Here is a 24,151-nt window from a genome sequence, read left to right on the forward strand (position 1 = left end):
CAGACTTTAGTGAGAGATGCTTTCTCAAAAACACAAGGTGGGGTGGGGCTGGAGAGATGGTTCAGTGGTTAGGAACACTGGCTGCTCTTCTGGAGGACCTGGGTTCAATTCCCAACAACCACATGACAGTTCTCAATTGTCTGTAACTCTAATTCCAGGGGATCTGACACCCCCCTTCTGGCTCCTACGGGGGCCAGGCATATATGGTATATAGATATACATGTAGCCAAAACACTCATACATATAAAATAAAAACAATAGCAGAAACAAAGCAGACAGCAACTGGGGAAGACAGCAGCTGTCAGCCTTTGGCCTGTGCACACATGCTCCTGCCCCACACCTCTTCCTGTGTGTCGCTCATATGAACCCTTAAACGCACACATAATCAAAAAGTTCTAATAAAATGCGCTGAGAAATGCACACTGCACACTTTCCTGGGCTCCCTGCTCAGTCCCACTTCCCTAACGGACAGCATTCAATCCAGAAATCTTAGTTAGCTACCAGGGGTGGTTTCTGTCTACTGTTTGTAAGACAGATCCCCCTTTGTAGCCCAGGATGGCCCTGAATTTGTGATCCTTCTGCCTCAGTTCCCCAATGCTGGGAGTACCACACTTGCTCTATGTGATTGTAAATGTGGAGAGAAACCTGCCACAGTCAGGATACATAAATAAAGCAGGGAAGGCTTGCCTGCCTGTGTGAAGTGCTAGGTTCTGTCGGAGCAATGTGGGAAGAATGCAGGCTGTTTTACCCTCAGAGATCTCATCGCTTCTTATTTGCCCTCTTCCATCTCCCCAGGAACCATGAATCTCGTATCTGTCTTTATATGTCACTTCTAGATGAACTCCTAGTCTGTGACCTCGGGAGACTGATTTTCATTCCTCGTATATTAACAGCTTTGTCTTTAAGTAGCTGCAGGTGGCGAGTGTATTGGTCAGTGCTGTTCTAGTAACTTTGAAAGACTGTAGTTCCCAGGAATACCGTGACAGGATGTGTGCCTTACAGCCTGCCAGGGTGGCTGTTCAAACCACAGTGAAAGTAGTTTCAGAGCACACAGCCACACAGTCTCAGAGGATGCCAAGGACTGTCAGCACTGCCCTGTCCTCTCGTGTACCCCAGGTCCAGTGGCTCCTGGACAATTATGAGACCGCCGAGGGCGTGAGCCTGCCGCGGAGCACCCTCTACTGCCACTACCTACTGCACTGCCAGGAGCAGAAGCTGGAGCCAGTTAATGCCGCCTCTTTCGGCAAGCTCATCCGCTCGGTATTCATGGGTCTGCGCACGCGCCGCCTGGGCACCAGGTTTGCCCCACCCCCACCCCCAGCTGCCCTGGGCCCCAAGGGCATATGCTTTCTGCCCATATGACCCACCTCAACTCCAAGTGGTCTCGAACCACAGGGCCAGAACCCCTTGCTCACTCACGCCGCCCTACTTCTTGTGCCTGCCTCTGGCATGTTGCTCCTGCGGCATCTTCCTGTTCCTGTACTTCCTCCATCTCCTTACTCGGTTACCCCTTGGCCTGCTCATCTCTCTTCCAGTTAGTAGCTCAGGCATCATTACATGCATTCATCCATTCGTTCATACTGTCCTTGGTGATGTACTTGATCTTTGTCTCAGCTTTCTCATGTCTGTCCAAGCTTTCAGGAACACCCTCCGAAACTGAGGGGTAAACTGAGGTTACATGCTCAGTATAAGTGCCTCACATGCCCTTACGACCAACAGCCATGTGCTTGCTTGGTGTCAGAGTTGGCAGTAAGCGGTGACTCCTACTGCCCTGTCCTCAGTCCTGGTACCTGATGTCCTTCCTTCTTCAGCTCAGCAGGGTACCTTTTTCTGCCCAGGCCCCTAAGTGAGAGGAAAGCTGTGTGAGAACCCCAGTATCTTGCCCAGCTGGTAAAGCACCTCACCTCTTCTTCCCAGGGGCAACTCCAAGTATCATTATTATGGCTTGCGGATCAAAGCCAGCTCGCCCCTGCTGCGGCTGATGGAGGACCAGCAACACATGGCCATGCGAGGCCAGCCCTTCTCCCAGAAACAGAGGTAGGAGCCTCCTGCTCTGGAACTGAGCAGGAGCTGCCAAGGCGGCTATACCGTACCACTTGACCATGCCCTAGGCGATTCTCATCAGCCTGCCCATCCCCCCACCAGGTGACTTATCCCTTCCAGGTGACCCATCACTTACTACCAGCCACCCTCCATCAGTCCTCACCTGCTCCCCATCCCCACCCAGCCCATTCCCTCAAGAACCTCATCCCCACACAGCTGGGCTTACCCCCCCCAACCAGGTGGCTTAACCCCCTCATCCCAGCTGGCCCATCACCCCACCAGCCACCCCACTACCCCTTCCCCTCCAGGCTCAAGCCCATCCAGAAGATGGAGGGCGTGGCCAACGGTGTTGCCGTGGGGCAGCAGAGCACAGGGCTGTCAGACATCAGCGCCCAGGTGCAGCAGTACCAGCAGTTCCTGGGTGAGAGCCGATGGGCAGGGCAGTGCAGCCTGCCCCGGGGACTCAGGAGGGCCCACAGGGGGAGTCTGTCTTTGTGGGATTGTTCTATCCCCAGAAACCTTCTCTAAGATCTCCCAACCCCATTTTGTGGGTGGGCGTTTAGACAGGGTTTCACTGTATAGTCCTGGCTAGTCTGAAATTCACGATGTAGACCAGGTTGGCCTCCAGCTCACAGAGATCCACTTGCCTCTGCTTCCTCAGAGCTGGGATTAAAGGTATGCGCCACCGTGCCTAGCCCACCCTGTACTTTGGAGACGAGGTCTCACTGTCTAATCAGAGCTGATCTAGAATTCGTGAGTCTTCTCCTCAGCCTCCACAGTGCTGGGATCCCAGGGTGTGCACCATCCCGTTCCTTTCTGTCATGTTTCTGTCTGTGCACCCAGCGCAGCCTGGTAATGCTGAATCCCACACCAGCAGGTAATGCCTTGGCTGGCCCAACAGTGGTCCCCTAACATGACAGGCGCTCCACCCTTGTTGGTCTTCAGCTCTGTCGTGTGACTAGTAGTGACTGGGGGCGCAAGTGTGGACCAGGGTGTGTGTTCCGTTTCTACATGCACGAAAGATGACACGGTGGCTGGGGAGTGAAGGGAGATGTGGAGATGATGCTCAGAGTCAAGGGTGGCCCTGGTGACCCATGCTAACCCTGAACAGTGTCCCTATGGTATTAATAGGGCCTTTAGACGCCTGCTTGCTTGGCAGGGAGGCTGCCTGGCACTTGGTGTCTAAGGACCAGTCAGAAGCAACACTCAGCAGGACAAGCACGTCGTATGCTCTGTGGAGGAGGCCATGGGGCCTTGGGCCAGTAGCTCACCCTACTTGAGCCTCATCATCCACTGCATACATGGGGATGACACATTGGGAGGAAGACAGGTGACTAGGACCCCAAGGCAGCAGGAGAGGTTGGCAGGTGGACATGGCCTCATGTTGCCCCTACCCCTAGATGCCTCCAGGAGTCTCCCTGATTTTGTTGAGCTGGATCTCCAGGGCAAAGTGCTGCCTGAGGGCGTCGGCCCCGGGGATGTCAAGGCCTTCCAGGTCCTGTACCGGGAACACTGTGAGGTAGGGCAGTCAGATGGTGAGTGGGTGGGTGGGTGGGTGCACCAGCCTTGAATGCAGCTGGCTTCTTGACAGGAAGCCCCATGCTGGCCCTGCCCCATTCCCCATTGTGAAGTCCTATCCCTGCAGGCCATTGTGGATGTCATGGTAAATCTCCAGTTCACGCTGGTGGAAACACTGTGGAAGACCTTCTGGAGATATAACCTTAGCCAGCCTAACGAGGCACCACCACTGGCCGTGTGAGTCCCCAGGGCTTGGAAGCGGGTGACCCCCACATGTAGGGGTTACATATGCCCTTGACTGGACTTTGGGTGGGCTCCTACAGGCATGACGAGGCAGAGAAGCGGCTGCCCAGAGCCAGTCTGGTGCTCCTCTCCAAGTTCCAGCCCGTGCTGCAGTGGACCAAGCGCTGTGACAACGTGCTGTACCAGGGCCTGGTGGAGATCCTCATCCCTGACGTTCTGCGGCCCATCCCCAGTGAGTGCCAGTGGCTGTACCTCTTCCCAGAAGGCGCCCCTGTCCACCCTGACCAGCACCCCCATCCTCCACAGGTGCCTTGACCCAAGCAATCCGGAACTTTGCCAAGAGCCTGGAGAGCTGGCTCACCCATGCCATGGTGAACATCCCTGAGGAGATGCTGCGGGTGAAGGTGAGGGCTGGACTGGGCAGACGGGCATTGTCCTGTACTGTACACCTTCTGGACCCATTGCTGAGAGGCTCCCAGGGTTTCAGCACTTAAAACATTATTGATTGATTGATTGACTGACTGACTGATTGGCTGAGGCAGAGTCTTATTTACTATGTGGCCCTGGCTGGTCTAGAACTCAGTGCTGGGATTAAAGGTGTGCCCCACCGTGCGCAGCAAGACTGAACTCTGAAACAGCATAGCAGCATAGTGAATGGTGGCCACACCTGTAGCTCCCGTGCAAGGCCAGAGACCCCGTCTCAAAACAGTAAAACCACATAAACAAGCTGGGCGGTGGTGGGCACGCCTTTAATCCCAGCACTTGAGAGGCAGAGGCAGGCGGATCTCTGTGAGTTTGAGGCCAGCCTGGTCTACAGAGCAAGTTCCAAGACAGGCTCCTGTCTCGAAAAAACAAACAAACAAACAAAACAAAAAAAACAATAAAGCAGAAAAAAAAACCAACAACAAATGGAAGCTCTGTTCTTGACTGAAGGAAGTAACTTAGCTGTTCAGAGAGAGATTTTTTTGTTTTCTTTATGTATAAGGAGATAGCACCTCATTGATGCTGTACATCCACCAAGATGCGCTTGCTCTGGTGTCTGGTGTTGGAGATGGAAGCCAGGGCCTCATGCACATAGGGAGGTAAGCACTCTACCACTGAGCTGCACCTCCAGCCCGGAGCTGGGTGTCTGTGTGTCACCTTCACCTAGACAGAAAGACAGGGAGAGCTGGCGAGCGTAGCAGGTACAGAAGGAAGGCCTTCAGATTGGTGAGCCGCAGTCGTCAGTCCATGTGGTGTGTGTTCTTTAATGGCTGATGGCAAAGTGGGGTTCATGGTGATGGGCACCCTCATGGAGCAGGGATCCAAGGCTGCTCTGATTGAAGCAGTAATTTACCCTTGCATATAGAGCTCAGTGGGACAGCATTTGCCTTGTTTGTACAGGGCCTTGGGTTCCAGCCTCAGCACCAGAGAGGCAGGGCTTTGTGTTATGCCATTGAAAGTGGCATGAGGTGACAGGAAGAGGCATAGCTGTAATCCCAGCATAGAGGATAAGACAGAAGGATCACCAAGGATCTGAGCCTGCCTCAGAGGGGGAAAACCAAAAACACCCCAGTTACTTTGTGCTTGGCAGTGAATCTCAGTGCTGGAATACAGACTTCGTATGAACATGGATCCACCACACACACACACACAGTAAAAAATGCCAGGGCCAGGGAGATGGCTCTGAGCTTAAAGGTGTTTGCCTTCCCTGCCTGACAACCTGAACTTGATCCCAGACCCTCATGGTGGACGAAGAGGGTCGACAACCTCAAGTTGACCCCAGCCCCTCATGGTGGACGAAGAAGGTCGACAACCTCAAGTTGCCCTCTGACTTTCGTACGTGGGCCATCACACAAACACAAAATAAATAAACAGAAAAATGGTGGTGGTGGCGCACGCCTTTAATTTCAGCACTCAGGAGGCAGAGGCAGGCGAATCACTGAGTTCGAAGCCAACCTGGTCCAGAATGGCCAGGGCTACGCAGAGAAGCCCTGTCTTGAAAAACCAAAAAATAAAAAGAAAAATAACAGTCCCAGTGGGCACAGCGTGTTTGACCCACACCAGTACTGGTCTCCAAACAGAAGCGGTAATGCAACCCTTCTGGCTTTAAGAAAGGGTTTGGGTAGCAACAGGTGAGTCCGGGCCAGGCAAGGTTTGTGTGGTAGCCACTAGCCTACTGTATCCCGTGCAGGTGGCAGCAGCCGGCGCCTTTGCACAGACGCTGCGGCGCTACACGTCACTCAACCACTTGGCACAGGCAGCGCGGGCCGTGTTGCAGAATACAGCGCAGATCAACCAGATGCTGAGCGACCTCAACCGTGTGGACTTCGCAAATGTGCAGGTGAGCGAGTACCAATGGGGCTGGGACGGGGCAGGGTAGAGGGGCACTGAGCGAGAAAGCTGAGCAGCTGCTGCTGTGCTCCAGGAGCAGGCCTCGTGGGTGTGCCGCTGCGAGGACCGTGTGGTGCAGCGTCTGGAGCAGGACTTCAAAGTGACGCTGCAGCAGCAGAACTCACTGGAGCAATGGGCAGCCTGGCTGGACGGCGTCGTGAGCCAGGTGCTCAAGCCCTACCAGGGCAGTTCAGGCTTCCCCAAGGCGGCCAAGCTCTTCCTCCTCAAGTGGTCCTTCTACAGGTGCGCGCCTGTCCTGCGGGCTTCTGGCCGGGGCTGGGGTGGGAATAGGGGTGGGAATCCCAGTATGTGTGTGAGAAAGCCTTCCTATAATGGTGTGCTTGTGAAGAGTTGTGAGCGGGTTAGGGAAAGCCCTGTAGCTCATAAAAGACATTGGGAAAACAGCCCTGCAGGCCTGACAGTCTCTTGGTCACTTCCCCCAGCTCCATGGTAATCCGGGACCTGACCCTGCGTAGCGCTGCCAGTTTCGGCTCCTTCCATCTTATCCGGCTACTCTATGATGAGTACATGTACTATCTGATCGAGCACCGTGTGGCCCAGGCCAAGGGCGAGACCCCAATCGCGGTCATGGGAGAGGTGCGCCCCATGAGGTACTGGGTGCGTGGGTAGGCTCCAGGCAGTGGAATCCTAACCTTTTTCTTTTTCTTCCAGTTTGCAAACCTGACCTCCTCGCTGAATCCCTTGGATCCTGACAAAGGTAATAATGCATGTCCCCACCTAGGACCTGGGATCCAGGGGTGGGGACGCTGACAGGGAGGCCAGGTGTCCCTAGAATTTCACAAGTCTTTCACTGAGCTGGGCTTGCTCCCTGTCCTCCAGACGAGGAGGAAGAGGAGGAAGAGGAAAGTGAAGATGAACTGCCACAAGACATCTCGCTGGCAGCCGGCAGCGAGTCCCCCGCGCTGGGCCCAGAAGCCCTAGAGCCACCTGCGAAGCTGGCACGGACTGACACACGTGGCCTCTTCGTGCAGGCCCTGCCCTCCAGCTAAGCCCGAGACATCCCTGCCCCATCCACCCACCCACCCGCAGCTACCGTCCCTCCAAGGGTCAGGGTCAGTCCCTCCGAGCCAGGGTCCGGTCCCTCAGCTTTTGTGGCTTCACTGTCACCCTTCCAGCCCACACCAGAGCTGGAGAGGGTCCCTGTGACAGGGAAGGCCAGGGGAGCCTCCCCTCACATGGAGCCGATACAATCATGGGCTGGGCTGGGCAGAACTGAAGCTGCAAACCCTGACACAAAGACGTGCCTTAAGGAACCTGCCCAGGTGCCCTCTCCCCTGCCCCAGCTCGTAGCCCTGTTCCCCTACACCACCCCAGAGGGCAGCAGGCTGGCTCCTCCCCTGCGAACTGTTAACTTATTCTGCTCTCTGGCTTTGCACAGCCTGCCCAGGCAGACCCGAGCCTGGTCAGGCGCAGGTGGGTGGCTCCCGGGGACCCCCCACTTTCAGCAGCAGCAGTCCCACTGCTCCCCTTTCTTGGTATAAGTGCAATTAAAGCTGTGGGTGTCGCACCTTCTCCAGAGCTGGGTTCTCCTAGCCCCGCAGCCCAGAGAGGGGCATATTGTGAAGGGCCCCGGCCTCCAGCTTCCAAAGAGGAGCATCCTATTGGCTGCAGGGCCAGGTGCTCCAGACCAGAGGCCGCGCCCTGCGCCTTCCACCCTACCGGCTTGTGACCGAAACCTGCTCCCAGAGATGCTTCTCCTCTGTGCCGTGCCCCTGACCCCTGTAACTATTGTGATTAGTGAGTGCCGCTTGAGCGGAGTCAGTAACTTGTTGGGTTTTTTTCCAACCATCATGGCCTTATCCGTTCCCGTTTTCTCAGTGTCTTCAATCTGTGATAGATGTTTATGGAAAAAAAAAAGAAATCTGGCCTATTGTATAGAAATCACTATTTTGTGTGCTCCGCGTGCTACAGCTTTTGGGTGGTCCTGCACACGCCCCATGGGGCCTCCCTTCCCAGTGGTGAAAGTATCCACGCGCGTGGTAGTTTAGTGTGCTGTTTTCTACCTTTTTGTAGTCTTTCTTAAAACAATAAATACTGCTGTGATCTTTGTCTACTGATGACTATCAAGGTAGGGTGTGTGTGTGTTGAGGACAGAAAGAGGACACCAGCCAGGCTCAGAAATAAAGCATTTATTTAGTACATGAAGAACAAGGCCAAGTGGCCACAGGGTTCCCACCCCAGGTAAGGGAGGCTGGAACCACTGGGCCTCCCTAAGGGGCTACACCTGCAGCCAAGGAAAGGGGCCAGAGCACAGGAAGCAGGACTGGGCTTTGCTGGGGCAGGCCAGGCCTAAGAGGCCCCTCCCTCTGCCCTTTCCCAACTTAAATAGGCATAAATAAAGACACATCCAGGCTCTCAGGGCCACCAGAGGCTGCTGTACCAGTCCCATCCCGCAACCTAACACTAGTGCCAATTGTGGCCCCTTTAGGGCCAGCCCAGGAAGGCGGTCCTCTCCCGGGCCCGCGGAGGTAGTTGGAGTCAGGGTCCAGGGCAGTCAGCCCTCACAGCACAATCCACGTGTACCGCTCACTGTCTGCCAGAACCTTCAGTGAGCACCCTGCAGAGGAGGACACACAGAACCATGATCCACTTGTCCAGCCCTGCAGAAAACCTCCATGGCCTAACTGGACCCAGAAAGTCCCAAAACAGACTCCCTTTTCCAGCTATGGTTATACCCTGAGTAAGCCCCCAGCTGGATGGCACTCTGTCCAGCATGCCCTCGAATCCAGGGTAAGACAAGAGTAGTGCCCAATCCCTACCTTTATGCAGCGCCTCGTTCGTCATCCTGTTCACATAGCGGCCGCTGCTCTCCGGCACCAGCCATTTCATGACCATGTCCACACAGCTCTTTCGGTAGGAGCTCCAGACACTGCCACTGGGGGCCAGGGAAATGAGTGAAGAGGAGCCTTTCTTTTTTTTTTTTTGTTTTTTGTTTTTTTCAAGACAGGTTTCTCTGTGGTTTTGGAGCCTGTCCTGGAACTAGCTCTTGCAGACCAGGTTGGTCTCGAACTCACAGAGATCCGCCTGCCTCTGCCTCCCGAGTGCTGGGATTAAAGGCGTGCGCCACCACCGCCCGGCTGAAGAGGATCCTTTCCTGCCAACCAGCCAAGCCTCCCTGGCAACCCACTCTTGTCCTGCCTCACCTGGTCTGCCCTTTGACCTCGGTTAGGTCACCCACGCTGACTGTCTCAAAGATGCCCGTGCTGAGGTCCCAGGCCACCTTTAGGCTGGTGTGATAGGTCTTTGGTCTGTGGTGGTGGAGGACAAGAGGATGGGCCAGTGAGGTTCTGCACTGGCTTGCCAATGCACCAGTGCCAGGATGGGCATCCAGGTCTTATCTGCTCACCCTTTACCCCTGTCCTGAAGGGTCTGTGTATGACCACCATGTGAGAGTTGGCCAAGGGCCCTGCCACTTACCGGAGCTGGCCCTCCTCAGTGGGGGCTGGGAAGGCTAGGAGCAGCAGGCCAATGTTGATCAGGACCTGGTTGGTTTCTGGGCAGACCTGGGAGCAGGCAGTGACAGTTATAGATGAGATCAGACAGTGGGAACACCCCAGCCTCCTGCTGTGCCCTAGTCTCACCTCCAGGATGACTATATCATAGTCACTGAAAGAGCAGAACTGGTGACCCCAGGTGGCATCGTGGCGGATGACCTCGTTGATGACATACTCAAAGTCCAATGTGAGCTGCTCCACTGTCAGGTACTGGCCCTGGTGACAGACGTCAGAGAGCCAGGGGTAGGTAGTGCCAACCACCCCACAGATACTGGGTCACCTATGGCCTACACCATGGCTACCCACCTGCATGTCTGTCCGCTCTCGCATGGGCCGTAAATTGCGGCCACGGAGGTCAGTCACCACAAAGGGCAGGGAGATCTTGTCATCCTCAAACTCTGGGGAGGCAGGAAGAGGGTAGGAGCAGGCCAAGGGTCCTCCTGGGACTGCCCCATCCCAGAGCCTGTCCCAGGAAACCCCCCTCACCATCCTCAGGTTCTGTCCCTTCCCCAGACCGCAACACATAGTGCAACTTGGTGTAGTTGATGTAGCCAGGCTCGGGGGCAGACGCCTCTGAAGCAGGAGGACTGTCCCTGGGCACCACTTCCCCACTTGGGGCTGGTGGCTCTGAGGATGGGCGGCAGCGGCTACTTGAGGGCCCCAGGCCTGAGGGCAGCCGAGCTTCCTCCAAGGTACCACCCTTGGCCTCTTTGGCCCTGCGGAAGATGTCAGCCACAAACTCCTTGGCCTTGGCAATAGCTGGTGAGGGCTCAGGAGCTCCAGAGGGCCGAGCTGGGACCACCTCAAGGCCAGGGCTGGGGAAGGCAGGGGCTGCCTCAGGGCTCCAAGGTCCTGGGGAGCTGGGTGGAGCTGGGGGCAAAGCTGTGTGGTCGTACAGGATTTGGCAGAAACTGCTGTCACCTGCAAGAAGCAAAGCGTGAAGGAATGTGTCGTCACAGTTCAAGGCTACTCTGGCCTGCCTCAAACTTGGGTTATTAGAAACCCCCTGAAAGAGCCCCCTGGAACCTTTCCTGTCCTGAAATCAGTGTTAAACTCTGGAGTTCAGAAACCACACATACTCTGAACACAAAGACATGCATGAATTCAAGACTTTTAAAGAATATGCTGGGCTAGAACCCAGAGCCTTCACTCCCCCGCTGAGCCACCTGCAGCCTCAAACCTCACCTCTGAACAAGTGTTGTGCTACTCAGAAAGGACACTGCAAATGAGATGCCCTTGGGGTGCAGATCACAGTGAGGACCAGCAAGAGTCACCTAGGTGAATTCTCACTATGCGACCAGATCAGCACAGGCAGACAGGCCACAGGAGTGGGGGTCAGCAGAGGAGTGCCATACCTCTCCCTCTAAGCAGCACCATGCCCCTCGGAGAGGCTACTACCTAACAGGCCATGGTGGGACACTTTCAGGAAAGAAGGTATTGAAAATGGCTTGGCATACACTTATATGCTGAACACCAGTTAGGGACAAAGCTAATACTGATCTCCAGGCTAAGAGTCTTCAGTCCTGCCTTCAGCCTTGTGTGGGAGGCTCATGGCCAACAGTCAGGTGGCAAAACATTGGTAAGGGTTATGTCTCTCTCCCAGAATGGCAGAGGTGTCCAGGGCAGGGCTGAGTCTGAGGACTGAGTGCCCCATCCTCTGCTGGCCAGGCTGGTCACATGCACTTTCCTCTGCCTTGCCCTTCCCCTGCCCCAGGACAGTCATTTTAATAAGAATGGTCTTGAGTCCTCCCCAGATCAAAACATGTCATCAGTTTATCCCAAAAGCCATACACAGCTATCGATCTCTCTTCTGTGTCTGTGTCCAGCTGTGTTACATGGATGCCATGTCCACTGGACACTGACTGGCCCCGTTCTACCACAAGAAAGGAAGGCATCAGGAGGCCCCTGGCTCCCTGATATGGACCTGAACACACACCTGGAGAATTCAGCCTTTCTCAGGGGAGTCAGCAGGGCAGAACTGTGGGCTCAGACTCACGGACCCTCACTCTATTCCTGCCAGACAGTGACATCATACCACTTCCTATTATGCCACTCTGTCAAGACATGGAGAAATGGCTTAGCAGGTCAAGGTACCTACCACTAGGTATGCGGACCTGGGTTCAAATTCCTGAACCCACACGGCAGAAGAGAATCAACTCTTGAAAGTTATCCTGATGTATATGACATATGCATGTGTACACACTCATGCACAGAGACACACAAAAATTTTTTAAGTAATAGAAAGTTAAAATGCACTAGGCATGGTGGCACACGCTTTTAATCATAGCACTCAGGAGGCAGAGGCAGGCAGAACTCTGTGAGTTCGAGGCCTGGTTTACAAAGCTAGTTCCAGGATAGTCAGGGCCGTTACATAGAGAAACTCTGACTCGAAAAACAAAAAAAAGTAAATAAATAAAATGCAACTTAAAAATTAAAAAAGAAATAGAGAACACACCACAAGACCCAGGTGTGGTAATACACACCTTTAATTCTAGCACTCAGTAGGCAGAGGCAGGGATCTTTGTGAGTCTGAGGTCAGCCTGGTCTATATGGTGAGTTCCTTCCAGGACAACCTGGGCTACACAGACATTGTCTAACAAGAGGCACCACGCCATTTGTTACTGGCATTCCCTGACACCAAGGCTGCAGGGAAGGCACCACTGGCTATAGAGGCCTCGGAGCACTACCCGATGTCAGACCACCAACACTGTATGAACATGGTCTCTCACTCTCATCAACACTGTATGAACATGGTCTCTCACTCTCATCAACACTGTATGAACATGGTCTCTCACTCTCACCATCAACACTGTATGAACATGGTCTCTCACTCTCATCAACACTGTATGAACATGGTCTCTCACTCTCATCAACACTGTATGAACATGGTCTCTCACTCTCATCAACACTGTATGAACATGGTCTCTCACTCTCATCAACACTGTATGAACATGGTCTCTCACTCTCATCATCAACACTGTATGAACATGGTCTCTCACTCTCATCAACACTGTATGAACATGGTCTCTCACTCTCATCAACACTGTATGAACATGGTCTCTCATCATCAACACTGTATGAACATGGTCTCTCACTCTCATCATCAACACTGTATGAACATGGTCTCTCACTCTCATCAACACTGTATGAACATGGTCTCTCACTCTCATCAACACTGTATGAACATGGTCTCTCATCATCAACACTGTATGAACATGGTCTCTCACTCTCATCATCAACACTGTATGAACATGGTCTCTCACTCTCATCATCAACACTGTATGAACATGGTCTCTCACTCTCATCAACACTGTATGAACATGGTCTCTCACTCTCATCAACACTGTATGAACATGGTCTCTCATCATCAACACTGTATGAACATGGTCTCTCACTCTCATCAACACTGTATGAACATGGTCTCTCATCATCAACACTGTATGAACATGGTCTCTCATCATCAACACTGTATGAACATGGTCTCTCACTCTCATCATCAACACTGTATGAACATGGTCTCTCACTCTCATCAACACTGTATGAACATGGTCTCTCACTCTCACCATCAACACTGTATGAACATGGTCTCTCATCATCAACACTGTATGAACATGGTCTCTCACTCTCATCATCAACACTGTATGAACATGGTCTCTCACTCTCATCATCAACACTGTATGAACATGGTCTCTCACTCTCATCAACACTGTATGAACATGGTCTCTCACTCTCATCAACACTGTATGAACATGGTCTCTCATCATCAACACTGTATGAACATGGTCTCTCACTCTCATCATCAACACTGTATGAACATGGTCTCTCACTCTCACCATCAACACTGTATGAACATGGTCTCTCACTCTCATCATCAACACTGTATGAACATGGTCTCTCATCATCAACACTGTATGAACATGGTCTCTCACTCTCATCATCAACACTGTATGAACATGGTCTCTCACTCTCATCAACACTGTATGAACATGGTCTCTCACTCTCATCAACACTGTATGAACATGGTCTCTCACTCTCATCATCAACACTGTATGAACATGGTCTCTCACTCTCATCATCAACACTGTATGAACATGGTCTCTCACTCTCATCAACACTGTATGAACATGGTCTCTCACTCTCACCATCAACACTGTATGAACATGGTCTCTCACTCTCACCATCAACACTGTATGAACATGGTCTCTCACTCTCACCATCAACACTGTATGAACATGGTCTCTCATCATCAACACTGTATGAACATGGTCTCTCACTCTCATCATCAACACTGTATGAACATGGTCTCTCACTCTCATCAACACTGTATGAACATGGTCTCTCACTCTCATCAACACTGTATGAACATGGTCTCTCACTCTCATCATCAACACTGTATGAACATGGTCTCTCACCATCAACACTGTATGAACATGGTCTCTCACTCTCACCATCAACACTGTATGAACATGGTCTCTCATCATCAACACTGTATGAACATGGTCTCTCACTCTCATCAACACTGTATGAACATGGTCTCTCACTCTCACCATCAACACTGTATGAACATGGTCTCTCACTCTCATCAACACTGTATGAACATGGTCTCTCACTCTCATCAACACTGTATGAACATGGTCTCTCACTCTCATCAACACTGTATGAACATGGTCTCTCATCATCAACACTGTATGAACATGGTCTCTCACTCTCATCATCAACACTGTATGAACATGGTCTCTCACTCTCATCATCAACACTGTATGAACATGGTCTCTCATCATCAACACTGTATGAACATGGTCTCTCATCATCAACACTGTATGAACATGGTCTCTCACCATCAACACTGTATGAACATGGTCTCTCACTCTCACCATCAACACTGTATGAACATGGTCTCTCACTCTCATCAACACTGTATGAACATGGTCTCTCACTCTCATCAACACTGTATGAACATGGTCTCTCACCATCAACACTGTATGAACATGGTCTCTCACTCTCATCAACACTGTATGAACATGGTCTCTCACTCTCATCAACACTGTATGAACATGGTCTCTCACCATCAACACTGTATGAACATGGTTTCTCATCATCAACACTGTATGAACATGGTCTCTCATCATCAACACTGTATGAACATGGTCTCTCACTCTCATCAACACTGTATGAACATGGTCTCTCACCATCAACACTGTATGAACATGGTCTCTCACTCTCATCAACACTGTATGAACATGGTCTCTCACCATCAACACTGTATGAACATGGTCTCTCACTCTCACCATCAACACTGTATGAACATGGTCTCTCACTCTCATCAACACTGTATGAACATGGTCTCTCACTCTCACCATCAACACTGTATGAACATGGTCTCTCACTCTCATCATCAACACTGTATGAACATGGTCTCTCACCATCAACACTGTATGAACATGGTCTCTCACTCTCATCAACACTGTATGAACATGGTCTCTCACTCTCACCATCAACACTGTATGAACATGGTCTCTCACTCTCACCATCAACACTGTATGAACATGGTCTCTCACTCTCATCAACACTGTATGAACATGGTCTCTCACTCTCATCATCAACACTGTATGAACATGGTCTCTCATCATCAACACTGTATGAACATGGTCTCTCACTCTCATCATCAACACTGTATGAACATGGTCTCTCACTCTCATCATCAACACTGTATGAACATGGTCTCTCACTCTCATCATCAACACTGTATGAACATGGTCTCTCATCATCAACACTGTATGAACATGGTCTCTCACTCTCATCATCAACACTGTATGAACATGGTCTCTCACTCTCACCATCAACACTGTATGAACATGGTCTCTCACTCTCACCATCAACACTGTATGAACATGGTCTCTCACCATCAACACTGTATGAACATGGTCTCTCACTCTCATCATCAACACTGTATGAACATGGTCTCTCATCATCAACACTGTATGAACATGGTCTCTCACCATCAACACTGTATGAACATGGTCTCTCACTCTCACCATCAACACTGTATGAACATGGTCTCTCACCATCAACACTGTATGAACATGGTCTCTCACTCTCATCATCAACACTGTATGAACATGGTCTCTCACTCTCATCATCAACACTGTATGAACATGGTCTCTCACTCTCACCATCAACACTGTATGAACATGGTCTCTCACTCTCATCATCAACACTGTATGAACATGGTCTCTCACCATCAACACTGTATGAACATGGTCTCTCACTCTCACCATCAACACTGTATGAACATGGTCTCTCACTCTCATCATCAACACTGTATGAACATGGTCTCTCACTCTCACCATCAACACTGTATGAACATGGTCTCTCACTCTCATCATCAACACTGTATGAACATGGTCTCTCACTCTCAACAACACTGTATGAACATGGTCTCTCACTCTCACCATCAACACTGTATGAACATGGTCTCTCACTCTCATCATCAACACTGTATGAACATGGTCTCTCACCATCAACACTGTATGAACATGGTCTCTCACTCTCACCATCAACACTGTATGAACATGGTCTCTCACTCTCATCATCAACACTGTATGAACATGGTCTCTCACTCTCATCATCAACACTGTATGAACATGGTCTCTCACTCTCACCATCAACACTGTATGAACATGGTCTCTCACTCTCATCAACACTGTATGAACATGGTCTCTCACTCTCACCATCAACACTGTATGAACATGGTCTCTCACTCTCATCATCAACACTGTATGAACATGGTCTCTCACTCTCATCAACACTGTATGAACATGGTCTCTCACTCTCACCATCAACACTGTATGAACATGGTCTCTCACTCTCATCAACACTGTATGAACATGGTCTCTCACTCTCACCATCAACACTGTATGAACATGGTCTCTCATCATCAACACTGTATGAACATGGTCTCTCACTCTCATCATCAACACTGTATGAACATGGTCTCTCACTCTCATCATCAACACTGTATGAACATGGTCTCTCACTCTCATCAACACTGTATGAACATGGTCTCTCACTCTCACCATCAACACTGTATGAACATGGTCTCTCACTCTCATCATCAACACTGTATGAACATGGTCTCTCACTCTCACCATCAACACTGTATGAACATGGTCTCTCACTCTCATCATCAACACTGTATGAACATGGTCTCTCACTCTCACCATCAACACTGTATGAACATGGTCTCTCACTCTCATCAACACTGTATGAACATGGTCTCTCATCATCAACACTGTATGAACATGGTCTCTCACTCTCACCATCAACACTGTATGAACATGGTCTCTCACTCTCATCAACACTGTATGAACATGGTCTCTCACTCTCATCAACACTGTATGAACATGGTCTCTCATCATCAACACTGTATGAACATGGTCTCTCACTCTCACCATCAACACTGTATGAACATGGTCTCTCACTCTCATCATCAACACTGTATGAACATGGTCTCTCACTCTCACCATCAACACTGTATGAACATGGTCTCTCACTCTCATCATCAACACTGTATGAACATGGTCTCTCATCATCAACACTGTATGAACATGGTCTCTCACTCTCATCAACACTGTATGAACATGGTCTCTCACTCTCATCAACACTGTATGAACATGGTCTCTCACTCTCATCATCAACACTGTATGAACATGGTCTCTCACTCTCATCAACACTGTATGAACATGGTCTCTCACTCTCATCATCAACACTGTATGAACATGGTCTCTCACTCTCATCAACACTGTATGAACATGGTCTCTCACTCTCATCATCAACACTGTATGAACATGGTCTCTCACTCTCATCAACACTGTATGAACATGGTCTCTCATCATCAACACTGTATGAACATGGTCTCTCACTCTCACACAAACTGCCCAAGGGAGCACTGCCTAGGACATCTCCCTGTCCTCAGAGCACAGTAGCTGAAGCGCACTCCATCATGCTGGGAAGGAACACAGCCCTGCATGTATGTGCTCAAGGTCTCCAAGCAGAGCTGCCACAGCAGTGCATCCTAACAGCAGCAGGCTACCTGCCCAGAGCTAAACTTCTAGCCCCACTACTGCTGAAGCAGCTCCTGGGCTGACAGACTACACTCAGGCAGTCACTGAACACGTCAGCCCCTTGGAAAGTTGTAGTGCACAGTACTGAGGTGATGGCACCAGCTTCCCCACCTCCCAGCTCTGGAGCCCTCTCAGACAGGTCTCCTGGTCCACCCTGTGAATAGAAATGGGCCTACCTGCTGAGTGGACAGAGACAGCGCAGGCCACCAGTGAGTAGCTGGTGTTGAGCAGCACCACCTGATCCTTCTTGAGTTGGAAGGCGGGTTGGAAGGTGGGAAAAGGGTACACCACCTGGTACTTGGTGTGCAGCATGAAGCCATGCCGCAGACACTGTGCGCTCGGGTCCCCTGCAACAAGACACACTATATAGTTCACTTGATGCCCTGGCAGGGATCCAGCGGCCACGTACCCCTCCAGGGCCCGACGCCTCACCTGGGTGGGCACGACTGGCATCCTGGCAGGCAGCACAGCGACCCCGAGGCGGCACAGCCACAGTGCTGATGTAGATGTCACGATGGTTCTCATCACTCATCATCATCATATTCATGAGCATCCCATTGGCTGAGCGGGTGCTAGGGGTGGCATACCCTCAGCCTGAAGCCCATCTAGGGGCTACCAGCCCACCCTGCCTGCCCCGCAGCCACCCTGCCTGCCCCCAGTCTCACTTGAAACCGAACACGATGACCTTGGAAGCGTCGCTAGGCCACTCACACACAGTCAGGTACAGGTCACTGTAGATCTCCTCATCCTGGAAGAGCCGCACCTGCCGGACCTGAGCGGCACGCTCAGTCAGTGTGAGGTTAAGCAGGGATAGACAGGGATGGAAGGGAGATCTACACTAGAACCAGGCTACAAAAGAATTCCCTTCACAAGTGGCCCAGGGAGACCTGGGCCAAGAGATCCCTGCCAGCTGCAGAGAACCTGACTGAATATATTACCTCCCTGCTCCCTCTAGGTAACGAAGCCCACATGCAACAGAAACTGAAGTAATAAGGGGCAGGTGTCAAGGATAATGCTTATGCCACTGCGTCAACCTGTGTAGCTGTAAGAAATTTGCCTGCATCCTGACCCAGGCCAAGGGTGTCAGAGGCTATACATGTTCCTTGAGCCAAATGAAATGACCAGTTTAACTGCAAAGTCAGCAATTCCACAAGGGTCACCCCACTGGTACATCACTGCCATATCATACACAGGAGACAGGCTGAATGATGCAGGAGCTGCTGAGACCTTGCTGTCTGAAGGGCCAGCCCAGTGCAGGGCCTCCTGAAAGGGAAGGCCTAGTCCTACCAGCTTGAGCTTGCTGTGGACGTTGAACTCCCACCAGTAGAGGTGGTATATGTAGAAGGAGAAGTCGTCATCCCCGCTGCTGCTGGTGTAGGAGAGGACGTAGCGGCCACACTTGGAAAATCCCAGGAAGATATGGCTGTGGGGCAGAATGGGCATAGGGGGCAGATGAGGGTAAGCTTACGACCCAACCTGCCGCCCCCCAGCCTGACCACAACCTCACCCTGCATAGAGAAAATCCTCATCTACGATGCTCTTGAGGGACACGCAGACCCTGGGGGGCAGCTTCCGGAAAAGCCGAGGTGAAAGCTGCCCACTGATCTGGGGAAGAGACAGCCAGAGCTCGTCAGTCAAGTGGCTCCCTACCTCCTTACCAGAGGCAGGCTGGGCAGCCTCCACAGTCCACTGCTGGGGCAGAGGGAGACACAAAGGCCACGTGACCATACAAAGCACCCTCCCCCCACAGAGGACTCCTTCTGCACCCCAGTCCTACCCTGTGGATCCAAAGCCCTCCCAGTCTAAGCCCAACATCCCCTCCCTGTGGAAAGATCCCCTCCCTGGGCCACCTGGCTCCTTCCTGAAAGCTGAAATGAAAGAGTAGAGACCAGGATGTAGGGCCATTTGCCTGTTCTCAGTTAGCCCACACAGGGACCCATTTCTCTTTTTCACATGTATTTATCATGCAAGCTACAACCCACGTGTAGAGGTGAGGACAATCTGCAGGACTGTGTTATCTCCTTTCACCATGGGAGTCCAGGGGATCACCCACGTCATTGTCATCGCATGACACGGAGCCATCTCACTGGTCCCTGAGCCTAAAGCACCCAGTATTCCCAAACTGTTTCCAATACATTATTAACCAAATCCTTTTCTTAACTAACTGCCAACTGTCACACCCTAAAACATCGCCAAGGAAGGATTTGAGGAAACTGACAGGCATGAGCTGACCACGGGGGAGCTATTTTGGCCTGCCTTCAAGAAGATAGCCATCTAGTGGGAAAAGAGCTACAAGGGAAGGGCTGGCGCCCTGCCCTCAGTTCATCTCAACCCACAAAGGGAATGGTTTTCTGTCGGCCAAGTTTTCCAGAAAGGATATAACCCTTGCCCAGGGAGCGCCCAGGCTGAGTCCTGCCTAGGGAGCACCAGTTAAAAAGGTGGAGGCACGGTTTTGCCCTCACCCGGCTCCTAACTTCTAGTGCACGTAGACAGTCTTGTTCCACTGCTGCCCACTTAACAGGACATTCCCATTCCTGCCCTTCCAGGTGCCCGACTCTGGCGAGGGAGACAGAGCCCTGATCAAGGGGCTTCCACTACCCTGGAAACATTCCTCCAATCAATGAGAGAGGCAGACCCAGGTGCACGAACTCCCAGACGGTCAGAGCTGGGACAGAGGGGGCACCAGGTACTGGACGCCCAGAGCCGGCAGCAGGAACCTCGGCAAGGGGGCGGCAAGCTCCAGTAAGGGGCAGCGCTTCCCTTCCTCCAGATTCCTCGGGCGGCAGGAATCCCGCCCAGCCGCCTCCATCCCCAATGCTTCCTCCATGATTCGCCCCGGCCTCCTTCACCAGAGCCCCTTCCCCGATGCTCTGGCCCAGCCGCCTTCATCCAGGGCCCCCTGCAGGTGACCCGCCCAGTCTGCTACATCCATGTCACCAACCTTCGCCACCCCAGACCGCGCCTCGGCACCAGCCGCAACCCCGCCATCCCCTCCTCATCCCCACCGCCCGGCCCGCCCAGCCCCCTCCCGGCCCCGGCCCCGCCCCCCACCCCGCCGCGCCGCCCTCCCTCGGTCGCCTCCCGCGTCCCCTCCTCCTCACCACCGGGCGCGCTCGCCTCAGGCTCCAAGCCTCACCTTGACCCGCTCCAGCTGCTTGACGACGTGTTCCCGCCGCCGCCCCGCCGCCCGCTTCCCCCCGGTTCCCCCAGGGCCGCCGCCGCCGCTCCCGGCCCCGCTGTTCCGCTCCGATTTCGAGCTGGGCGCCATTTTCACCCCCTCCCTCCACTTCCGGAGCAACCGGTCCCTTGGCCCCGCCCCCTACGCTTTCTGATTGGCCTTTCTTCCTCACAGCGGCCAGCCGGTTGGGTGACAACCGGCGTTCCTGGCCTCTTCCCGCTACGCCTGTCCATCAAAGCTATCTCGGCTTTTGGTTGGTAGAGGTGGTAACAGCTCCCGCCTTATCCCCGCCCTTCATTAAGGATAAACCACTCAGAAGCCATTCTGATGCTCCTCGGCCAGAAAACTTTAACTGAATAGGCGAAGATTCCTGTCAGGCGTGACGTTGACCCGCCTCAGAGTGGGTTTCCGTGGAGACCACAGCAGTACAGGCCTGTGGGCGGGGCGATGGGAACCAGTGGTCCACAGGACCTGAATCCTCACTCTGGCTCTGGCTCAAGCGGGGAGGGCAGAGGCCTGAGAAGCATCCTTGGGCGGCCAAGGAGACCAGGAAACGACGGTGGGAAAAAAAAAACAATGGCTGCTATTATATCATCTTCCAGACGACAGTCACATAGCATCGGTCACATATCAGGCTGTTTTAAAAAAAAATGCTCTGCATGGGTCAGGCATGGTTCTGAGTTTGCACGTCCTTGGGGAAGCTCTGTTAAGCCTACCATACTGATAATGATAGTAATAAACATTACTGGACACGACTGCTTCGTGCACAGGTTTTGCGTGCATCCACTCAGTCTGCAACGGTCCTTTATTTTACACATGAAACAGACATAAAACGAGCTCTCCTGAATACATGACACTTGTGTTCTGAGGCTGCTGGCTGTTCTTATTACAGCGGCAGACGAGCCAACATACGCCATAGGGTTTATTGAGAACCCAACGAGCTGGACAGGTCATAAACAAGGAAATGAGCATCTGTCCTTGAATTACAGGTAAGGGGAGAAAAACAATTCGAAAACAGATTTATGCAGTGTAGGAGCAAAGACAAGGGCTTCTGGGGAGCTTCAAGACTGCGACTAAACCGGAGTGAGGTATTGATTATTGATGGAGATGTGCTGAAATACTGTCCTTAGGTGATTTCATCTTAGTGCAAAGCCCAGAGTCCTCACTAAAAGCCCTCCAGTGTGAGGAGCCGACATAACCTTGCATGTGTAGACCCACAGCCTCACGTCAGCTGAGTCGTAGGCTGATGAGGCCAAGGCAGGAATTATCAGGAGGGAAGGGGCACGTGTGTTCACACGTGTGCAGGTGTGCTTTACCCGTGAGTGTGTATGCAGAGACCACCTTAATTTGGGGGTGGGATTTTTTCTTTTCTTTCCTTTTTTTTTTTTAGGCAGGATCTCACTGTATAGTCTTGGCTGGCCTGGAACTTTCTATGTAGATGAAGCTGTCCTCAAACTCAGGGAGACCACCCCCCCCCCACCTCCTGAGTCTTTCACCGAGCCTGAAGTTTATGATTTCAGCCAGGAGGCAAGACCCACTCAAGGATGCTAAGGCTGGGAATGAAACTTTAGTGGGCTTTGCCAACCTTCTGTATTCATCCCTGGAGCTTTGTACTACAGTCTCGCCTCCCTCCAGGAGGGGAAGCTTACCTCCTCCTTGGCTTAGGAATTAGAATAGTGTCTTTACAGAGAGTGAAACTATCCATGGTGCTGCCTGCGTTTAACTCCAGTCCTAGAGAAGCAGAGGCAGGGGGATTTCTGGGAGTTCCAGGTCAGTCTGGTCTACAGAGAGAGTTCCAGGCCTACCAGAGTTATGTTGTGAGAACTTGCCTCAAAATAAATAAATAAACAAACGGACAAATAAAAGGGAAAGTAGAAGAAAAGGGGCCTGGTGGAAAGTTCCTTAACCAAGAGGCCAAGGTCAAAGCCACCAGCTGTGATCCAGAGACGTGTGACAGGTCTGAGGAAAAACACTTTTTTTCCTTTTTTTCTTTCTTCTTATTTCATTTGTTACCGTTGATGTGTGTGTATGTGTGCAAGGACATCATGGCACTCTGTGGAGGTCAGAGGGTAACGTTCATGACTTGGTCTTATCCTACTTTAGATTCCTAAGTCTTTGTTTGTTTATGTTTTTAAAAGCAGGGTCCCTCTACATAGCTCTAGCTATGTAGAACTCACTATGTAGCCCAGGCTGGCCTCAAACTCACAGAGATCCTCCTGTCTCTGCCTCCTGAGTGCTAGGAATGAAAATGTTTGCTACCATGCCTGGCCAATTCCCTGTATTGAATTCATTTGGAAGGCTTGTATGACAAACACCCCACCTTATTTTGAGGGTTTCAACCATGTAGTCTTGGCTGCTCTGGAACTGTCTGTGTAGACCAGGTTGATCTTGAACTCACACCTGCCTCTACCTCCCAAATGCTGGGGTTAAAGCTGTGTGCCACCATGCCCAAGCCCCTTTTCTTCTTTTCTTTTCTTCCCTTTTGTTTTCTTTCCTTTTCTTTCCTTGAGAAATGGTCTTGTTATGTAATGCTGGCCTTCAGCTCTGAGCCTTCCTTCCTGCCTTTGCCTCTTCAGTGCTAGAATGACAGGTAAAGCCACTACTCTTGGCTTCTGAGAACATTTACCCTAATCTGATAACCTCAATCTAACCCTGAGAACACACCATTTCAAGAGCATCCTATAATAAAATAACTGAGGACCAAGGAGTCTAAGTCTGACAGAGCAGGCCTTTGCTGAGCCCTCCTCCTAGGCAAAGGGGTGGAGAAGGCAGCCCTGATTGGAGGAAACCAGAGGGTTGGTTGAGTTACGAGCCAGCATTTTCCAGCATTATCTTAGTGCTCTTTTTAAGTTACACATCAATTGAAGAGCAAAGAAATAATAAATCAACTATGGGCATAGAACTGTAATCCCAGCATTTAAGAAATTAAAATAGCGGCAGGGAGACAGTTTGCTGGCTGTTTGCTGCTCTTACAGAGGAACTGAGCGGCTCTCAGTACCCATGTCAGGAGGCTCACACTGCCTGGAAACCCAGCTCCGGGGGGAGGGGGGGGACATCGCCCTCTTCTGGCCTCTGAGGGTACCTACACTCACAGCACATCCCCACATACACATAGAGGTAATTAAAAATAAGTCGTTATCTTTTTATTTTAAAAAGAA

The 24,151-nt window shown here is 51.7% G+C and overlaps 2 protein-coding genes and 1 non-coding gene across 4 annotated transcripts in view; 2 read left to right on the plus strand and 1 right to left on the minus strand.

Annotated features, from left to right (window-relative positions):
* Rfx1 (regulatory factor X1) overlaps positions 1 to 8,241 on the plus strand; it is a 30,463-nt gene extending 22,222 nt beyond the window's left edge. For both annotated transcript variants that reach the window (XM_075976650.1, XM_075976651.1), the window contains exons 10-21: positions 1,117 to 1,298; positions 1,918 to 2,037; positions 2,352 to 2,464; positions 3,444 to 3,562; positions 3,689 to 3,798; positions 3,885 to 4,036; positions 4,111 to 4,208; positions 5,978 to 6,127; positions 6,212 to 6,420; positions 6,621 to 6,774; positions 6,850 to 6,895; positions 7,018 to 8,241. In XM_075976650.1, coding sequence (XP_075832765.1) covers positions 1,117 to 1,298; positions 1,918 to 2,037; positions 2,352 to 2,464; positions 3,444 to 3,562; positions 3,689 to 3,798; positions 3,885 to 4,036; positions 4,111 to 4,208; positions 5,978 to 6,127; positions 6,212 to 6,420; positions 6,621 to 6,774; positions 6,850 to 6,895; positions 7,018 to 7,187 — 1,623 coding nt within the window. In that variant the 3' untranslated portion in view covers positions 7,188 to 8,241. The remainder of the gene's footprint in view (positions 1 to 1,116; positions 1,299 to 1,917; positions 2,038 to 2,351; positions 2,465 to 3,443; positions 3,563 to 3,688; positions 3,799 to 3,884; positions 4,037 to 4,110; positions 4,209 to 5,977; positions 6,128 to 6,211; positions 6,421 to 6,620; positions 6,775 to 6,849; positions 6,896 to 7,017) is intronic.
* Positions 8,242 to 8,312: 71 nt separating this feature from the next.
* Dcaf15 (DDB1 and CUL4 associated factor 15) lies at positions 8,313 to 21,083 on the minus strand. The gene is made up of 13 exons (XM_075976652.1): positions 20,952 to 21,083; positions 19,323 to 19,420; positions 19,103 to 19,238; positions 18,481 to 18,587; positions 18,248 to 18,387; positions 17,992 to 18,162; positions 10,179 to 10,613; positions 9,999 to 10,090; positions 9,780 to 9,908; positions 9,616 to 9,701; positions 9,342 to 9,446; positions 8,958 to 9,073; positions 8,313 to 8,755 (listed from the first exon to the last, which is right to left on the minus strand). Exons 1-13 carry the CDS (start codon positions 21,081 to 21,083, stop codon positions 8,700 to 8,702), a joined length of 1,803 nt encoding a protein of 600 aa, XP_075832767.1. The 3' UTR covers positions 8,313 to 8,699.
* Positions 21,084 to 23,685: 2,602 nt separating this feature from the next.
* Positions 23,686 to 23,814, plus strand: LOC142853221 (small Cajal body-specific RNA 4). Its single transcript, XR_012911139.1, has one exon.
* Positions 23,815 to 24,151: the final 337 nt, after the last annotated feature.

Source organism: Microtus pennsylvanicus, chromosome 6 (assembly GCF_037038515.1).
Source record: "Microtus pennsylvanicus isolate mMicPen1 chromosome 6, mMicPen1.hap1, whole genome shotgun sequence".
Classification (NCBI taxonomy): domain Eukaryota; kingdom Metazoa; phylum Chordata; class Mammalia; order Rodentia; family Cricetidae; genus Microtus; species Microtus pennsylvanicus.